Consider the following 20374-nt stretch of genomic DNA (forward strand, 5'->3'; position numbering starts at 1 on the left):
ACATTAATTTTGATTCATTGTTATATTTTGAGCAATGACAGTTTAAGAAAAACAGCCTGCATGGCAGCTGTGTGTTATTAGTGTCAGTATTGCGACTTTTTCTCATTACATTTTACCTGTTTGCTTTAATATTGCACTTTTTTCAGTTTTTTTTTGTAATAGTATTTTTAACAATTGCCATAGGGCTTTGACAAATTAGCTGCAGGCCGCAAATGAACCTGGCTTGCACTTTGAACACCTCTGATCCAAAGCAATAATTCCAGGGCAGTAGACACATCTCAGTACAATAATAAAAGAATAACCGAGCGAACAAAAAAGTGTCGACACTCCTCTCCCAAGCACTAGCAGTAATCTCTGTTCCTAATTGATTGATTTCATTTTATTGTGAACAGTGGCTGACTTATTTTTACACTTGTATGACCGTTAATGGTTCAATGCTACTTGGAACCTTGCCCTGTTAACAGTTATGGCCACAGTTTGACCCTGGAATAGATCATATCCTGTACTGCGGTCCAGGGGCCATTTGCTTCCCCCAGCTAATTTTCGAATGGCCCGCGGAACATTCTAAAAATACTATTTAAAAACAAAGTGGAATATAATAATAATAATAATGTTGACTTTAGTAACACAAAGCTGCCACGCAGGCTGTTTTTTTTTCTTTAAAATTGACATTGCTCAAAAAATAATAATGAATCAAAATCAATTTTAGGAGTTATAGACATATTTAAGGCTTCAATTACTTCACATCAAATATTACATTTTGAAATATTTTGGGGGGAAAATATTGCATATGTTTTGTCATTAAACAAAATTTGTTTTCCATGACAAACGGTGTAAAACAAACAAATATTTTTTCAAACGTAACAAAACGTATAATTGACTGATGTATTTAAAGTTGATCAAAAGATTTAAGCATTGAAAGTAAACAAAAATAAATTAATGTATGACCTTTTTTAACACTTTTGTGAGTGGGGCCCTTTTGGATCCCAATTCATTTTAGTGGAATTATTTGTTTGCTAAAGAAAAATAATGAATGAAAATAAATACTATGAATCATTGACATATTCAAGGCTTCAATTACTTTACATCAAATATTACACTTTGAAACATTTTTTGAGGAAAATATTGCATATTTTTTTTCATTAAACAAATGTAGTTTTCCATGACATAAACGACATAAAACAAACAAAAAAATATTGTTTTGAAAACGTAACAAAAATGTATAATTGACTGATATAGCTAAAGTTGATCAAAATATTTAAACATTGAAAGTAAACATAAATAAATTCACGTATGACATTTTTCAACACTTTTATGAGTGGGTCCCTTTTGGATCCCAAATCATTTTAGTGGATTTTTTTTTTTTTTGCTGAAGAAAAATAACGAATCAAAATCAATGTTATGAATTATTTACCTATTTAAGGCTCCAATTATAAATGATAAATGGGTTATACTTGTATAGCGCTTTTCTACCTTCAAGGTACTCAAAGCGCTTTGACAGTATTTCCACATTCACCCATTCACACACACATTCACACACTGATGGCGGGAGCTGCCATGCAAGGCGCTAACCAGCAGCAAGGGTGAAGTATCTTGCCCAAGGACACAACGGACGTGACTAGGATGGTAGAAGGTGGGGATTGAACCCCAGTAACCCTCCGATTGCTGGCACGGCCACTCTACCAACTTTGCCACGCCATCCCTAATTACTTCACATTTTTTGGGGAGAACATATTGAATTTTTGTGTACATTTTCCATGACAAACAAAAAGATAATAAAATGTATAATTGATGAATAAATCTGAAGTTGATCCATAGATTTGAGCGTTGAAAAAATATATAATTATGGATTACTTATTTTTAACACCTTAAGGACTGGGCCCCTTCTGGGTCCCTGAAAATTTTAAATTGTCTTTGCTCAACAAAATAATAATAGTAATAATAATAATAAATCAAAATCAATGTTGTTATGAATTCTTTACCCTTTTAAGGCTCCAAATACTTCACATTAAATAATCCACTTTGAGATTTTTTGGGGGGTAAAAAGATTGCACATTTTTGTGATTTTGCCATTTTCTTGGACAAAAAGATCATAAAGCATAAAAAAAATACTCTGAAGTTGATCTAGATAATAAAGCGTTAAAAGAAAGAAAATAAAATAATGTATGACTTTTATGACTGGGGCCCTTTTGGATTCTGAAAATTTTAGTGGGGTTTTTTTTGTGTTTGCTCAGGAAATAATGAATTTAAACCAATGGTGTTATGAATTTTTCAGCTGAAATGTTCCACTTTAAAAAAATTTTGGGGGGATGGGAAATATTGCATAATTTGTTATTTGCCATAAAAAACAGTTTTCTTTAACATAAAGGGCATACAAAATAAAACTTTACATCGGCAGATACAGTAAATTGAAGTTGTTCACAAACTCTCTTCACCAAATACCACCTCAGAAACACTCTCTCCACATTGAAATGCAGTAGCGTAGTAGGCCTAAGTATTCATTAAAAACAAGGTCAATTTAATATTTTGGGCCACTGTAACATTACGCACAGTTTGAACAGTAACACTGTTGGAATATAGGCTTTAATAAGGAATCAAACGTACATTACACAGAAGCACTTGCAAACTTTTTAAAATTATAAATTTTCTTGATCTGGAGATTTAAGCGCTGACAGAAACAACATGCGACTTATTTTTAACTTGAAGGGGGCCCTTAGAGTTGAAAAAAAATGTATGTGTTGTAGTGGTTTGGAAATGACAAATATTTTTCAGTGGAAAAGGTCTACGTTGAAGAAAGTGTCTGACCTTGGAGGTTCCCGCACACCTAAAGTCCATTTGGGCGGTGCTTAGACTATTTCTGTAGAGTTCTGGATGACATCATTGTCCAGTGTGACTAGGAAAGCACATCACACCACATAATCCGCGGCCATTTTGTTTTCCCATGCACGCAGAGTCACACTTTCATGTCATTGTCCCCTCCATCCTTTCCAGAAGACCTCAAACCCGCCTCGCCCCCGACACTGGAACCCACCGGGCCGGCCCCCCCTCCCCGGCTTGGAGACGCGCCCCTGGAGCCTCCCACCCTGCGGCCCATCGCCAAGCAGCACCCAGGCCCCACCAGCTGGAAGCGCCTAAAGCTGGAGGCCCGCGCCGCCGCAGAGGACATTGTTTGCACTACGTCGCCGCCAAATTTGCACAGCGAGGGCTCGGCGGTGGCCAACGGCCTGCCGGACCCCTGCACCCCCACGCGGCCCTCCACCGACGGGGTAGGGCGACGGACGTCTGTGTTGTTCAAAAAGGCCAAAAATGGCGCCAAGCTGTTTAGAGAGAGGGACGGTGCACTGCTGAACGGGAAGGCAGCACAGGACGACAGTTCGAGTGCCTCCCCCGACACCCCCTCTACCACCCCCACCGACACCCCCCAGAAAGCCATAGGGCCACCCAGCCTAACTGACCAACGGAGCGCCGGCCGAGAGACGAGCTCAGAAGGAGAGCGCCACAGAACACCAAATAAGAAATGTGGTAAGGCGTTTATTTTGTTGTCTTGGCTTCACAACCTCGCTACAATCATTAAGGGGCACTGCACTTTTTTTTTTACATTCACAATCCTTACCTAAGACAAGAACACGTTTTTCCTTTGTCAAACGTTCTAAATAGTAAATAAATGCAAGCAAGAGTCAGCGAAAAATGGCGCCAATGCGAGTTGCCAGTCATCTTTCGGGGCATGTAAAGTTGGGTGTCATCAGTGAAAGCTAACAGCATATTTGTGTAGGATGTCACATAGCACCAGCATGTAGATGCTGAAGAGTGCAGGGCCAAGAACCGAACCCTGGGGAAGTCTGCACGTTACCTTAACATACCTCGAGGTCACATTGTTATGGGAGACGTACTGCATTATGTCAGTAAGATAGGAGTCAAACCAAGAAAAGGCTAAGTCTGACAAACCAATACGTGTTTTGATACACTCTAATAAAAGGTTATGATCGACGGTATCAAAAGCAGCGCTAAGATCAAGTAGCAGCAACATGGATGACGCATCAGCATCCATCGTTTGCAATAGGTCATTAGTTATTCTTGTGAGGGCTGTCTCCGTAGAGTGATTTGCCCTGAAACCAGACAGAACGGGTTCACAGAGATTGTTAGAGGCTAAGTAATCATTTAGCTGCTATGCAACAATTTTTTTCGAGGATTTTCGAGATAAAGGGAAGGTGGTACACCTGTGAATCAGTTGGGGACGTCTCTGCGTTGCTGACTTGTCTCCATTCAAGATGATCCCCAAGTTAGCACTCCTCAATGTAAACAAATGCCATGGGTGGATCTACACCTGACATCCACTGTAATGATACCAAGTAGAATAGCATATCTAGTCGATACTACTATGATTACATCGATATTTATTATCGTCACAAATTTTTTTCCCCTTTTTTTATAATTCATATTATGTTTATAAACTCAAGAAATATGTCCCTGGACACATGAAGACTTTGAATATGACCATTGTATGATCATTTAACTACTTGGTATTGGATCGATACCTAAATTTGTGGTATCATCCAAAGCTAAAGTATCAAACAAGAGAAGAATAAGTGAATATTACATTTTAACAGAAGTGTAGATGGAACATGTTGAAACAGAAAATAATCAGATATTAACAGGAAATTAACAAGTGGATTAATAATACTTTTTTACAGTTTGTCCTTTACAATGTAGACTAAATAATAGGTAGATACATGACATGGTATGTTACTGCATACGTCAGCAGACTAATTAGGAGTCTTTGTTTGTTTACCTACTACTAAAAGACAAGTTGTGTAGGATTTTCACTATTTTATTTAAGGACAAACTCGCAATAATAAACATATGTTTAAAGTACCCTAAGATTTTTTGTTAAAATAAAAACAATAATGACCTTTTTTGTGGTCCCCTTTATTTAGAAATGTATCGAAATACATTTTGGTACCGGTACCAAAATATTGGTATGGGGACAACCCTAGTCTGAAGTAACTACCAGGATTAAGAAGTCAACTCCTTCCTCTTTGCCTCCAGGACTGACCAACGGTTTCGACAAGCACAAAGACGACGGCGAGTACAGCACCTGCCCCGTCCTCCACAAAGAAACGTAAGGTCTCAGTTCTGCTGGTGTCTTCACTCCCAGGCAATAGTTGTACCTAACTCCATGTTGTCCTCCACAGCACCGCCGCACCCAGACGAAGCCTGGGGAAGCCCGCTCTGTCCAAGGTCCCCCTGCTGGACATGGTCAACGGAGACACTGACTACACTGGTAGCTTCTGCTCTCCATCTTGTCTTCTCCGCCTCCACATGAAACGCTTCATTGTTACTCCCAGGTAACGGCAGCCATGCGGCCGAGGAGGAGACGCAGCTGGAGCCTCTGGACATGGTCTGGGCCAAATGTCGTGGATACCCCTCATATCCCGCCCTGGTATTAGCGTTCTTTTTCCGTATGAGCATCCAACTCCTCCCAGTGTGACTGAGGTGTACAACTTTGTTCCAGATCATCGACCCGGACATGCCAGAGGAGGGCCTGCTGCTCAACGGGGTGCCCATCCCCGTGCCCCCCAAAGATGTCCTCCGCCTGGGGGAGCAGAGGCAGGAGGAAAGCAGCCACAGGCTCTACCTGGTGCTCTTCTTCGACAACAAGCGCACATGGTCAGTACGTTTGCACGACATAATCCTCGTCTCTCACTTCAATCAGAGATCTCACTTTGCGTGTTTATTTAACGCAGTGAGCCCTCTTTTCAATCATTCACCATCTTTGTCTCGGGGGGCGTAGAGCAGCGCACCAGCTCTACACGAACAGGAAGCACGAACAGACAGGCCTCCTACTCGCTCGTGAGAAGTGTCGCAAAGTAACAAAAAGTGCGGTAGTAAGAAAAAAAAATGCTGACCGAGCCAAATGTCCCGTTGCGGTCATATTTCAGCTTCAAATCGGATGGGCAATATGAGCCCATCAACACTGATGAACGAGCAAGAATGATGGCAAAAAAGACAAGTATTTTCAACTTGGGAAAAAATTTACTTTAAGATGTTCGATATTTAGTTCAGTTAAATTTTTGTCAACAAAAATAAGAGTCTATTTCATTTTTTTGTTTATTTATTAAGGATAACAAAGTTATTTACCTTTGAATTACAGGACACGGGTAAACAATTCTAAAGTAATGAGAAATACAAGTTTATATCCTTTTAAATAGTTACTTGCATTGTTATTATTATTATTAATTATTTTTAAATAATAACATTAATATTAACGACATTACATTATAAACACTGAATAATTTTTATCGGTTATTTTTAAGTTTAAGAGCATGATAGAGACAAAATCTATGAGTCTGTTTTCGAAAGTAAATTATTACCTATTGTTTAATGAAGTGGTGTCCAAACTTTTTGACTTAGCTTTCGGCCCAATGCGGCGCCTGACTGCATGTAAAGTAATTATATATATATATACGTACCGAACCGAAATTTTTGTGTACCGTTAGACCCCTAATATATATATATATATATATATATATATATATATATATATATATATATATATATATATATATATATATATATATTACCAAAATGTTTGTGTACCGTTAGACCCCTAATATATATATCCACTGTAATGATACATATATATATATATATATATATATATATATATACATATATATTTCGGTTCGGTACGTACCTCGGTTCGGTTCATTTTCGGTACAGTAAGAAAACAACAAAATATAAATTTTTTGGTTATTTACCAAATTTGTAAACAATGGCTTTATCCTTTTAACATTGGGAACACTATAATAATTCTGCCCACGTTAATCAACATTAAACTGCCTCAAGTTGTTGTTCAGATTAAATACAATGACAAAACTTTTGTTCTACATATAAAAAGTGCAACATTTAACAGTTTCAAGTTAACTCATCATGCTTAATTTATTACAGCATTTGGGAAGCCTGTAGTTGTTTTTTATTACAAACCCCGTTTCCATATGAGTTGGGAAATTGTGGTAGATGTAAATATAAACGGAATACAATGATTTGCAAATAATTTTCAACCCATATTCAGTTGAATGAATATGCTACAAAGACAACATATTTGATGTTCAAACTAAAAAACTTTTTTTTTTTTGCAAATAATCATTAACTTTAGAATTTGATGCCAGCAACACGTGTCAAAGAAGTTGGGAAAGGTGGCAATAAATACTGATAAAGTTGAGCAATGCTCATCAAACACTTATTTGGAACATCCCACAGGTGAACAGGCAAATTGGGAACAGGTGGGTGCCATGATTGGGTATAAAAGTAGATTCCATGAAATGCTCATTCATTCACAAACAAGGATGGGGCGAGGGTCACCACTTTGTCATCAAATGCGTGAGCAAGTTGTTGAACAGTTTAAGAAAAACCTCTCTCAAGCAGCTATTGCAAGGAATTTAGGGATTTCACCATCTACGGTCCATAATATCATCAAAGGGTTCTGAAAATCTGGAGAAATCACTGCACGTAAGCAGCTAAGCCCGTGAACTTCGATCCCTCAGGCTGTACTGCATCAACAAGCGACATCAGTGTGTAAAGGATATCACCACATGGGCTCAGGAACACTTCAGAAACCCACTGTCAGTAACTACAGTTGGTCGCTACATCTGGAAGTGCAAGTTAAAACTCTCCTATGAAAGGCGAAAACCGTTTATCAACAACACCCAGAAACGCCGTCAGCTTTGCTGGGCCTGAGCTCATCTAAGATGGAGTGATACAAAGTGTAAAAGTGTTCTGTGGTCTGACAAGTCCACATTTCAAATTGTTTTTGGAAACCGTGGACGTCGTGTCCTCCGGACCAAAGAGGAAAAGAACCATCCCGATTGTTATAGGCGCAAAGTTGAAAAGCCAGCATCTGTGATGGTATGGGGGTGTATTAGTGCCCAAGACATGGGTAACTTACACTTCTGTGAAGGCGCCATTTATGCTGAAAGGTACCGTATTTTCCGCACCATAAGCCGCCCCGTGTTGTAAGCCACACCTTCAATGAATGGCATATTTCAAAACTTTGTTTACCTATTAGCCGCCCCGTGTTATTAGCCGCACCTACGCTACGCTAAAGGGAATGTCAAAAAAACGGTCAGATAGGTCAATCAAACTTTAATAATATATCAAAAACCAGCGTTCTAACAACTCTGTTCACTCCCAAAATGTAATGTGCAAATGTGCAATCACAAAAATAGTAACACTCAAAATAGTGCGGAGCAATAGCAACATCAATAACTCAACGTTGCTCGAACGTTAGTGTCACACAACACACAAAATAAACATTTAAAGCTCACTTTCTGAAGTTATTACTCATCCACAAATCCCTCAAATTATTCTTCTTCGGTGTGCTTCACTTGTTTTTTGACACCATCTACGATGTGGACGTGCATGCAGTCATAGATCAACAGGGACGGAGCTGCGTGAAAAAAGTCACCCGGTCCCTTCGCTCATCTTTTCTTCATCCATCCATCCCTTCGAGTTAGCTTTTATGATGACGCCGGCTGGAAAGTTCTCTTTTGGCAAGGTCTTCCTTTTGAATATCACCGTGGGTGGAAGTTTCTGGCCGTTAGCATGGCAAGCTAGAACCACAGTAGGACGACTTCTCATTCCCTGTGGTGCGAATATTCACCGTACATGTTCCCGTTGTATCCACAGTGCGGTTCACATGAATATTAAAAGTCAGTGGAACCTTGTACGCGTGTCTCTTAGTAGGAGACATTTTGTGGTCTTTACAGAAACACACAAATGAAATGAAACGTAATATCTGCGCGCTTCTTCTTCTACGGGGGCGGGTGCTCACCTTGGCGGTTGCTTACAGTAGAAGAAGAAGCGCTTCCTCTTCTATGGGGGCGGTTGCTTACCGTAGAAGAAGATGCGCTTCCTCTTTTACGGGGAAAAAGATGGCGGCTGTTTACCGTAGTTGCGAGACCTAAACTTTATGAAAATAAATATTAATATTAATCCATATATAAGGCGCACCGGGTTATTAGCCGCACTGTCAGCTTTTGAGAAAAATTGTGGTTTTTACGTGCGGCTTATGGTGCGGAAAACGGTACATACAGGTTTTGGAGCAACATATGTTGCCATCCAAGCAACGTTACCATGGACGCCCCTGCTTATTTCAGCAAGACAATGCCAAGCCACGTGTTACATCAACGTGGCTTAATAGAAAAGAGTGCGGGTACTAGACTGGCCTGCCTGCAGTCCAGACCTGTCTCCCATTGAAAATGTGTGGCGCATTATGAAGCCTAAAATACCACAACGGAGACCCCCGGACTGTTGAACAACTTAAGCTGTACATCAAGCAAGAATGGGAAAGAATTCCACCTGAGAAGTTTAAAAAATGTGTCTCCTCAGTTCCCAAACGTTTACTGAGTGTTGTTAATAGGAAAGGCCATGTAACACAGTGGTGAACATACCCTTTCCCAACTACAGCCATGAAATTAATTATTATTATTTGCAAAAAAAAAAAAAAAAGTTTATGAGTTTGAACATCAAATATCTTGTCTTTGTAGTGCATTCAATTGAATATGGGTTGAAAAGGATTTGCAAATCATTGTATTCTGTTTATATTTACATCTAACACAATTTCCCAACTCATATGGAAACGGGGTTTGTATATATATATATATATATATATATATATATATATATATATATATATATATATATATATATATATATATATATATATATATATATTAGTGATGGGTCCGGCAACACAGATGCATGTTCGTCAACAACACGCATACCACTAAGCCACTGGTGCGTTTATGACCACACAAAAAGTCGGACAACTCAAACACCACACAAAGTTACACTATGACTCCTCAGTCATACGTGTGCTTATTTTTCTGTCATTTATTATTAATGTTGATTTATTGATATTAATCATGGAATGCTGTTACTAGAGAAAGTTACAGGAATGACGGCGTGGCGAAGTTGGTAGAGTGGCCGTGCCAGCAATCGGAGGGTTGCTGGTTACTGGGGTTCAATCCCCACTTTCTACCATCGTAGTCACGATACATGTTCACATTATTTATTGACTGTATCTAAAAAAGATAAAAATATATTTTTATTTAAATGAAGATATGAAATAATCCTAAATGAAATACAATGACTTGGTTTATATAATTGTATATACTAGGTCATAAAATCAGTGTCAGTTGAGTCGGTCCATAGGTTGCCTGTAGGGATTTTTAATGTCCAGCAGATGTCAGTATTTAGTGACACAGTATCAATACAGTTTTGCAATGTGTCGAAACGCTTCATGACGCCTCATCAACCCATCACTAATATATATATATATACACTACCGTTCAAAAGTTTGGGGTCACATTGAAATCTCCTTATTTTTGAAGGAAAAGCACTGTACTTTTCAATGAAGATAACTTTAAACTAGTCTTAACTTTAAAGAAATACACTCTATACATTGCTAATGTGGTAAATGACTATTCTAGCTGCAAATGTCTGTTTTTTGGTGCAATGTCTACATAGGTGTATAGAGGCCCATTTCCAGCAACTATCACTCCAGTGTTTTAATGGTACAATGTGTTTGCTCATTGGCTCAGAAGGCTAATTGATGATTAGAAAACCCTTGTGCAATCATGTTCACACATCTGAAAACAGTTTAGCTCGTTACAGAAGCTACAAAACGGACCTTCCATTGAGCAGATTGAGTTTCTGGAGCATCACATTTGTGGGGTCAATTAAACGCTCAAAATGGCCAGAAAAAGAGAACTTTCATCTGAAACTCGACAGTCTATTCTTGTTCTTAGAAATGAAGGCTATTCCACAAAATTGTTTGGGTGACCCCAAACTATATATATATATATATATATATATATATATATATATATATATATATATATATATATATATATATATATATATATATATAATTAATAATGAGATCCAGAGGCAAATTCATACAATATTATATATATTAAAAGTGGCCCTCTGATGACAGCCATAACTGCCATGTGGCCCTCAATGAAAACCAGCTTGACATCTGAAATCATGATTTTTGAAATGTCCAACATGGAGTCGTGCAGACACGCACCACCAGAGGGCGCCAGCAGGTCTCACAGTTTCCCTGTCTTTCCCCTCCAGGCAGTGGCTTCCCCGCGACAAGCTGACGCCGCTGGGCGCCGACAACACGGCGGACAAGCTGCGCATCATGGAGGGCCGCAAGCCCAGCGTGCGCAAGTCGGTCCAGGTGGCGTACGACCGCGCCATGATCCATCAGAGCAGGGTCAGTCACAGCCAAGGCTTTGTGGCCTCCAACTTCCTGTAGGCTTGGCCCTGCCCCCCTGCTGACACCATGCAAGTGAGTGCAAGTGTGTGTGTGTGTGTGATGGACATATTTATACAACCTGCAGAGGACCTATGAATGCCATCTTTTATACAACTTTGACTCTTTTTATGTTGCTACTATTCTTTTTAATGCGGTTTTCAATCAGGCAAAGTCAGGCTGTTTATAATGACTGTGTGTGTGCGTGTGCGTGTCTGTGTGTGTGTGTGTGTGTGTGTGTGTGTGTGTGTGTGTGTGTGTGTGTGAGTGTGTGTGTGCTTGCGCGTGTGCGCGCTACACAAAGAATGAGCCGTTCTTAATGATGACATTCTCTTTGATATAGAAAGAGAAAATATTTATTTATGGAAGACACAGCTTATAGAAAGAAAACTATATTGGTAAAATTTTATTTAAAAAATAAATTTTGAGGCTTCAATAAGAAATGAAGAAAAAAAAGTTATACATTTTAACAGACAAAATCGGACATTTTAGTTGCTTTTAACAACCACTCTGCCCAGATATTTATTATGAAGAAATATCATAAAGTTTTTATAAGCTTATGTGCCACTTGCATATTTTAATTACTCACCAAATATTTTGTTGGTATCAATTATTTCCTCGTGTGGGGGAAAATGCTATTAAAACATTTTGGAATATGAAACTTTGTCCTTTTTCTTTTAATTATAATAAAACTGACTCTAGTGCCCCCTCTAGTGGTCGTGAGCAGTACGGCAGCGCTCTCAGTTAAAACCATGACTTTTAAATAGTTCTCTGGCCTGGAAAAAATATTTTACAATGTTTTTGTTTCCACGACTTCACAAAAGTCATCTTTGACAGAATTTAGACCAGCTGTTGTGTTTTTTCATGACAAAAATAATCTAAAGTGCTTTTGTTTATCACTGTGATTAATTGTTCTGGTCATCTCAGCTAAAGTAAGAATTATTCATAGAAGTAGAATATTTTCATAGTTAGAACATAAACAACTTTTTAAATATGTAACATGTTCATACTACTGTAGTATTTTTACTACATCTATTGGCAATACTACTGTAGTATTGATAGTTTTACTACACCTATTGGCAATATTACTGTAGTATTGATAGTTTTACTACATATATTGGCAATACTACTGTAGTATTGATAGTTGTACTACATTTATTGACCAATACTACTGTAGTATTGATAGTTTTACTACATTTAGTGACCAATACTGCGGTGGTATTGATAGTTTTACTACATCTATTGGCAATATTACTGTAGTATTGATGTTTTTACTACATTTAGTGACCAATACTACTGTAGTATTGATAGTTGCACTACATCTATTGGTAGTACAGAACGCCAATAGATGTAGTTTTACTACATCTATTGGCAATACTACTACCGTAGTATTGATAGTTTTACTACATTTAGTGACCAATACTACTGTAGTTTTGATAGTTTTACTACAAACCCCGTTTCCATATGAGTTGGGAAATTGTGTTAGATGTAAATATAAACTGAATACAATGATTTGCAAATCCTTTTCGACCCATATTCAATTGAATGCACTACAAAGACAAGATATTTGATGTTCAAACTCATAAACTTAATTTTTTTTTGCAAATAATAATTAACTTAGAATTTCATGGCTGCAACACGTGCCAAAGTAGTTGGGAAAGGGAATGTTCACCACTGTGTTACATGGCCTTTCCTTTTAACAGCACTCAGTAAATGTTTGGGAACTGAGGAGACACATTTTTTAAGCTTCTCAGGTGGAATTCTTTCCCATTCTTGCTTGATGTACAGCTTAAGTTGTTCAACAGTCCGGGGGTCTCCGTTGTGGTATTTTAGGCTTCATAATGCGCCACACATTTTCAATGGGAGACAGGTCTGGACTACAGGCAGGCCAGTCTAGTACCCACACTCTTTTACTATGAAGCCACGTTGATGTACCACGTGGCTTGGCATTGTCTTGCTGAAATAAGCAGGGGCGTCCATGGTAACGTTGCTTGGATGGCAACATATGTTGCTCCAAAACCTGTATGTACCTTTCAGCATTAATGGCGCCTTCACAGATGTGTAAGTTACCCATGTCTTGGGCACTAATACACCCCCATACCATCACAGATGCTGGCTTTTCAACTTTGCGCCTATAACAATCCGGATGGTTCTTTTCCTCTTTGGTCCGGAGGACACGACGTCCACAGTTTACAAAAACAATTTGAAATGTGGACTCATCAGACCACAGAACACTTTTCCACTTTGTATCAGTCCATCTTAGATGAGCTCAGGCCCAGCAAAGCCGACGGCGTTTCTGGGTGTTGTTGATAAACTGTTTTCGCCTTGCATAGGAGAGTTTTAACTTGCACATACAGATGTATCGACCAACTGTAGTTACTGACAGTGGGTTTCTGAAGTGTTCCTGAGCCCATGTGGTGATATCATTTACACACTGATGTCGCTTGTTGATGCAGTACAGCCTGAGGGATCGAAGGTCATGGGCTTAGCTGCTTACGTGCAGTGATTTCTCCAGATTCTCTGAACCCTTTGATGATATTACGGAGCGTAGATGGTGGAATCCCTAAATTCCTTGCAATAGCTGCTTGAGAAAGGTTTTCTTAAACTGTTCAACAATTTGCTCACACATTTGTTGACAAAGTGGTGACCCTCTCCCCATCCTTGTTTGTGAATGACTCAGCATTTCATGGAATCTACTTTTATACCCAATCATGGCACCCACCTGTTCCCAATTTGCCTGTTCACCTGTGGGATGTTCCAAATAAGTGTTTGATTAGCATTCCTCAACTTTTATCAGTATTTATTGCCACCTTTCCCAACTTCTTTGTCACGTGTTGCTGGCATCAAATTTTAAAGTTAATGATTATTTGCAACAAAAAAAATGTTAATCAGTTTGAACATCAAATATGTTGTCTTTGTAGCATATTCAACTGAATATGGGTTGAAAATGATTTGCAAATCATTGTATTCCGTTTACATTTACATCTAACACAATATCCCAACTCATATGGAAACGGGGTTTGTACATCTATTGGCAATATTATTGTAGTATTGATGTTTTTACTACATTTAGTGACCAATACTACTGTAGTATTGATAGTTGTACTACATTTAGTGACCAATACTAATATAGTATTGATAGTTTTACTACATTCAGTGACCAATACTACTGTAGTATTGATAGTTTTACTACATTTAGTGACCAATACTACTGTAGTATTGATAGTTTTACTACATTTAGTGACCAATACTACTGTAGTATTGATAGTTTTACTACATTTCTGTGACCAATACTACTGTAGTATTGATAGTTTTACTACATTTAGTGACCAATACTACTGTAGTATTGACAGTTTTACTACATTTAATGACCAATACTGCTGTAGTATTGATAGTTTTACTACATTTTTGTGACCAATACTACTGTAGTATTGATAGTTTTACTACATTTAGTGACCAATACTACTGTAGTATTGATAGTTTTACTACATTTTTGTGACCAATACTACTGTAGTATTGATAGTTTTACTACATTTAGTGACCAATACTACTGTAGTATTGACAGTTTTACTACATTTAATGACCAATACTGCTGTAGTATTGATAGTTTTACTACATTTAGTGGCCAATACTACTGTAGTATTGATAGTTTTACTACATTTAGTGACCAATACTACTGTAGTATTGATAGTTTTACTACATTTAGTGACCAATACTACTATTGTACTGATAGTTTTACTACATTTAGTGACCAATATTAAGTTAAAGTTAAAGTACCAATGATTGTCACACACACACTAGGTGTGGTGAAATTTGTCCTCTGCATTTGACCCATCCCCTTGGGGAGCAGTGGGCAGCAGCGGCGCCGCGCCCGGGAATCATTTTACTGTAGTATTGATATGTTTACTACATTTAGTGACCAATACTATTGTAGTATTGATATTTTTACTACATTTAGTGACCAATACAACTGTAATATTGATAGCTTTACTTTATTTAGTGACCAATACTACTGTAGTATTGATATGTTTACTAGATTTAGTGACCAATACTACTGTTTTATTGATGTTTACTACATTTAGTGACCAATACTATTGTAGTATTGATATGTTTACTACATTTAGTGACCAATACTACTGTAGTATTGATATGTTTACTTCATTTAGTGACTAAAGCTACAGTAGTATTGATGTTTACTACATTTAGTGACCAATGCAACTGTAGTATTGATAAGTTTACTATATTTAGTGACCAATACTACTGTAGAATTCAGGCATGTGATTTTTCCGTCTAAAGTCGGAATTCCGTCTTTTTTAATCTCGGGAAGAAAAAAAAATTATCTTCCCTTTTTCCGTTTTTTTTCCGACTCTAAATCAAGATTCGAGGCGTAGTTTATATTACGCCGTAGTTGATTGGTCGATATGTTCCTTGTGACCAATCAGGACATCTGTTAGGAATGATGACGTTAACAACGTCATCATACCGCCATTTTCCATATGTAAACGATGTCGGTTCTCGAGAGAAAGGACGCTTTACGAGTAAAAGAAATTGATAAACATGTCAAAAATAAGTTTCGATGGGACTGGATGGAAAGGGAAATCACTGATACTGTTGGGAAGAAGGAAGTTACGACTTTGTTCGGTGATTTTATTCGGAAAATCGATCGTCCCGGAAAGCTTTTGTGCACGTGGTGTCATGATAATATTGACTATGGATCACGAGGTTTCAAGGCTTTGGAAGTACATGCGAAACGCCAAAAACATATGAAACAACTTGAAGCAAGGAAAACAAACTTTTCACTAGCTGGTACTTTTGGATGTCAACCGAAAGTGACATGGAGAGGAAAGATCCACCCACAACCCACTTCAGTTGCAGACAGGGTTGTTAATAATGAGGTAAGCTAAAAAAATATTTGCTTGCGAAATACGCATGTTTGTGTTAATGTAATTCTTTTTACACACATATATATTTATATTTATATATATACATATGTATGTGTGTACTGTATATATGTATGTATATTTGTGTGTGAATATATACATATATAAAAATGTATTAATACGTGTGTGTGTGTGTTTGTATACATATACTGTATACATCCAGTATATGCTAAAGCTCGAACCTAGAAAATTAAATATTTTTATAAACAAAGTCCTAACTGCTACCTATTTTAATTTTTGGAGAATCCTAACCCAAAGTAAATGCTAACAATGCTAATAGCTAGCCTGCACTTGCTTTAATCGACAAGTGTTAAATGCTAAGGCTAGCAGCTAGAAAGAAAGACACTATGCACATAAAGATGGAACTGTTACTGTTTAATGTTGGCATAATGCTAATGAAATAAATGGCAACAATGCTTGTAGTTAGCATGTTAGCATTGAATCATGTATATTTATGTTTGCATGACATGTTTCCAACAATAGGAATCATAATTACCTGAGCAAAGCAGGGCGGTGGCACCCAGCAGGGTGTACTCGGCCTCGCTCACCTGCAGCGCCACCATGCTGTGGCAGAAGGTAAGCACAGGATTCAGGAGATCCTCGCTGCTTCCTGTCGTGTAAACTTTTTATTTGTATTGTTTGTCCTTCTCAGTGCCACCTCTTGAAGACTCACCTGACCTCACCTCCTTGGAGCACACTTCCCTCGTCCAGGTGTGTGACGCTGGTGAAGAAGCCCACTTTCAGGTCCAGGTCAATAATGGGAAAAAATAGTTGAAATAATCCATAAATAATAACAGTTAAAAATTAGGTAAAATAATCCATAAACAATAACACTTTGTAAAAAACTCAGTAAAAAATGAGGTGAAATAATCCATAAATAACAACTTTAGGTTAAAATGAGGTAAAGTAATCCATAAATAACAACTTCCAGTTAAAAATGAGGTAAATTAATGTCAAGGCGCGGGCTCGAACCCGCTTTTCTGCGGCAGCTGGGTCTGCCAGCACCTTCGCTGGCAGCGCGCCCAGACACACCCCTGCTCGCGCTGGCCGCATCACGCCCACATGCCGGCAAGGCTGTGGGCGATCAGCAATCAACACACCTGGGACTGATGAGGGCAAGCTGTATATAGAGCAGTGGACCCAAGGATCCTGGCCGGAACTTAGTCTTCTGTACCCTAGTAAGCACCCCTTGTCTGGCTTCTATCCTGCGTACTCGCTTACCCCTGTGACTTCCTTGTTTCCGTGTCTGATGTCCGTGTTGTCCTCCTGCAGTGCTTTCCCCAAGTTCCCCTGTTCCCCTCTGGATTCTGGACTGCCTCCCTTAAAGGCCTACTGAAATGAATTTTTTTTATTTAAACGGGGATAGCAGACTTGATCATTTCGCAATATTGCCATATTTTTGCTGAAAGGATTTAGTAGAGAACATCGACGATAAAGTTTGCAACTTTTGGTCGCTGATAAAAAAAAAAGCCTTGCCCCTACCGGAAGTAGCGTGACGTCACAAGCTGGAGTGCTGCTCACATTTCCCCATTGTTTACACCAGCAGCGAGAGAGATTCGGACCGAGAAAGCGACGATTACCCCATTAATTTGAGCGAAGATGAAAGATTCGTGGATGAGGAACGTTAGAGTGAAGGACTAGAATGCAGTGCAAGACATATCTTTTTTCGCTCTGACCGTAACTTAGGTACAAGCTGGCTCATTGGATTCCACACTCTCTCCTTTTTCTATTGTGGATCACGGATTTGTATTTTAAACTACCTCGGATACTATACCCTCTTGAAAATGAGAGTCGAGAACGCGAAATGGACATTCACAGTGACTTTTATCTCCAAGACAATACATCGACGAAACACTTTAGCTACGGAGCTAACGTGATAGCATCGTGCTTAACTGCATATAGAAACAAAATAAATAAATCCCTGACTGGAAGGATAGATAGAAGATCAACAATACTATTAAACCAGGGACATGTAAATACACGGTTAATGCTTTCCAGCCTGGCGAAGGTTAACAATGTTGTTGCTAACGACGCCATTGAAACTAACTTAACAACTGTACCTCACAGAGCTATGCTAAAAACATTAGCTATCCACCTACGCCAGCCAGCCCTCATCTGCTCAACACCCGTGCTCACCTGCGTTCCAGCGATCGACGGTGCGACGAAGGACTTCACCCGATCACAGATGCGGTCGGCGAGACGGAGGAAGTTAAGGTGAGTTCGCCGGCTAACGCGTCTGCTATCCATCTCTGTCTTCCTGGTTGTGATGCTGTAGTCCGCCGCTAATACACCGATGCCACCTACAACTTTCTTCTTTGCAGTCTCCATTGTGCATTAAACAAATTGCAAAAGATTCCCCAACACAGATGTCCAGAATACTGTGGAATTATGAGATGAAAACAGAGCTATTTTGTATTGGATTCAATGGGGTACCGATACTCCTGTTTCACTGGTTACGTCACACGCATACGTCATCATCCAAAGGCGTTTTCAACCGGAAGTTTAGCGGGAAATTTAAAATTGCACTTTATAAGTTAACCCGGCCGTATTGGCATGTGTTGCAATGTTAAGATTTCATCATTGATATATAAACTATCAGACTGCGTGGTCGGTAGTAGTGGGTTTCAGTAGGCCTTTAATCCTTGACCTCCGCCTTGACACGGACCTCTGACGCCTCGCCATTCTCCCTGACTATCTCCGCCTGCTCACGGACTGCCTTTCTGCTTTGTCCCTCCTCTCATCCAACACAACACTAGGTAACACACTACAGCTAATCACACACACAGCCTCACACACACACACACACACACACACACACACTCTTGGATTTTGTCACACACCATTATATAGTTTATTTATTAGTATTATTTCACTATTATATATATTATTTTGTGTGTGTGTGTGTGTGTGTGTGTGTGTGTGTGTGTGTGTGTCTGTGTGTGTGTGTGTCTGTCTCACTCATAGCGCAACATCACCCCCTTGTGGTTCTGTGCCGTCACAACTCCCTCCTTTTATACATAACAATGAATCCATAAATAATTCCAGTTAAAAATTAGGTAAAATAATCCATGAATAACACTGTGTGAAATTTGATAAAATAATCCATAAATAACAATTTTCAGTATAAAGTGAGTTGAAATAATCCAAAAATAATACCAGTTAAAAATGAGGTAAAATAATCCATGAATAATAACATTTTGTGTGAAATTTGATAAAATAATCCATAAATAAAAAATTTCAGTAAAAAATGAGTTGAAATAAATTTAAAAATGAGGTAAAAATAATCCACAAATAGCTCAGTAAAACATTAGGTAAAATAATCCATAAATAACAACTTCCAGTTAAAAATTAGAAATTAATCCATAAATAACGTTTAGTAAAAAATGAAGTGGGGAGGGAGGGGGGGGGGGGTTACCCACATATGCGGTCCTCTCCAAGGTTTCTCATAGTCATTCACATTGACGTCCCACTGGGGTGAGTTTTCCTTGCCCGTATGTGGGCTCTGTACCGAGGATGTCGTTGTGGCTTGTACAGCCCTTTGAGACACTTGTGATTTAGGGCTATATAAATAAACATTGATTGATTGGAAGTGAAGTAATCCATTAATAATAACAGTTAAAAATGGAGTAAAAATAATCCATAAACAATTTTCAGTAAAAAATTAGGTGAATTAATCCATAAATAATAGTTAAAAATGAGGTAAAAATAATCCATTAAAAAAAAAATTCAGTAAAAAAATGAGGTGACGTAATCCATAAATAATAACAGTTAAAAATGAGGTAAAATTAATCCATAAATAACTCAGTAAAAAAAATGAGGTAAAATAATCCATACATAATTTCCAGTTAAAAAGGATGTAAAAATAAATCATAAATAACTTCCAGTTAAAATTAGGTAAAATATGCCATAAATAACAACTTTCAGTAAATAATGAGTTGAAATAATCCAGAAATAACAACTTTCAGTTAAAATGAGGTAAAAAAAAACCATAAATGACAACTTCAGTTAAAAATGAGGTCAAATAATCCATAAATAACAATTTCCAGTTAAAAATAAGAAATTAATCCGTAACGTTCAGTAAAAAATGAGTTTAAATCATCTATAAATAATA

At 38.2% G+C, this 20374-nt stretch overlaps 1 protein-coding gene across 6 annotated transcripts in view; it reads left to right on the forward strand.

The window, feature by feature from the left end:
• LOC133656367 (bromodomain and PHD finger-containing protein 3-like) overlaps positions 1–12014 on the forward strand; it is a 71792-nt gene extending 59778 nt beyond the window's left edge. For 3 of the 6 annotated variants that reach the window (XM_062057450.1, XM_062057456.1, XM_062057464.1), the window contains 6 exons: positions 2992–3522; positions 5047–5119; positions 5193–5281; positions 5346–5440; positions 5513–5667; positions 11143–11359. In XM_062057450.1, the coding sequence (XP_061913434.1) occupies positions 2992–3522; positions 5047–5119; positions 5193–5281; positions 5346–5440; positions 5513–5667; positions 11143–11326 (1127 nt within the window). In that variant the 3' untranslated portion in view covers positions 11327–11359. Of the gene's footprint in view, positions 1–2991; positions 3523–5046; positions 5120–5192; positions 5282–5345; positions 5441–5512; positions 5668–11142 lie in introns of all 6 variants that reach the window. The other 3 variants (XM_062057471.1, XM_062057440.1, XM_062057474.1) reach the window with 3 other exon arrangements.
• The last annotated feature ends 8360 nt before the right edge of the window (positions 12015–20374 follow it).

The sequence above is a fragment of the Entelurus aequoreus genome, linkage group LG01 (genome assembly GCF_033978785.1).
Source record: "Entelurus aequoreus isolate RoL-2023_Sb linkage group LG01, RoL_Eaeq_v1.1, whole genome shotgun sequence".
Lineage (NCBI taxonomy): Eukaryota > Metazoa > Chordata > Actinopteri > Syngnathiformes > Syngnathidae > Entelurus > Entelurus aequoreus.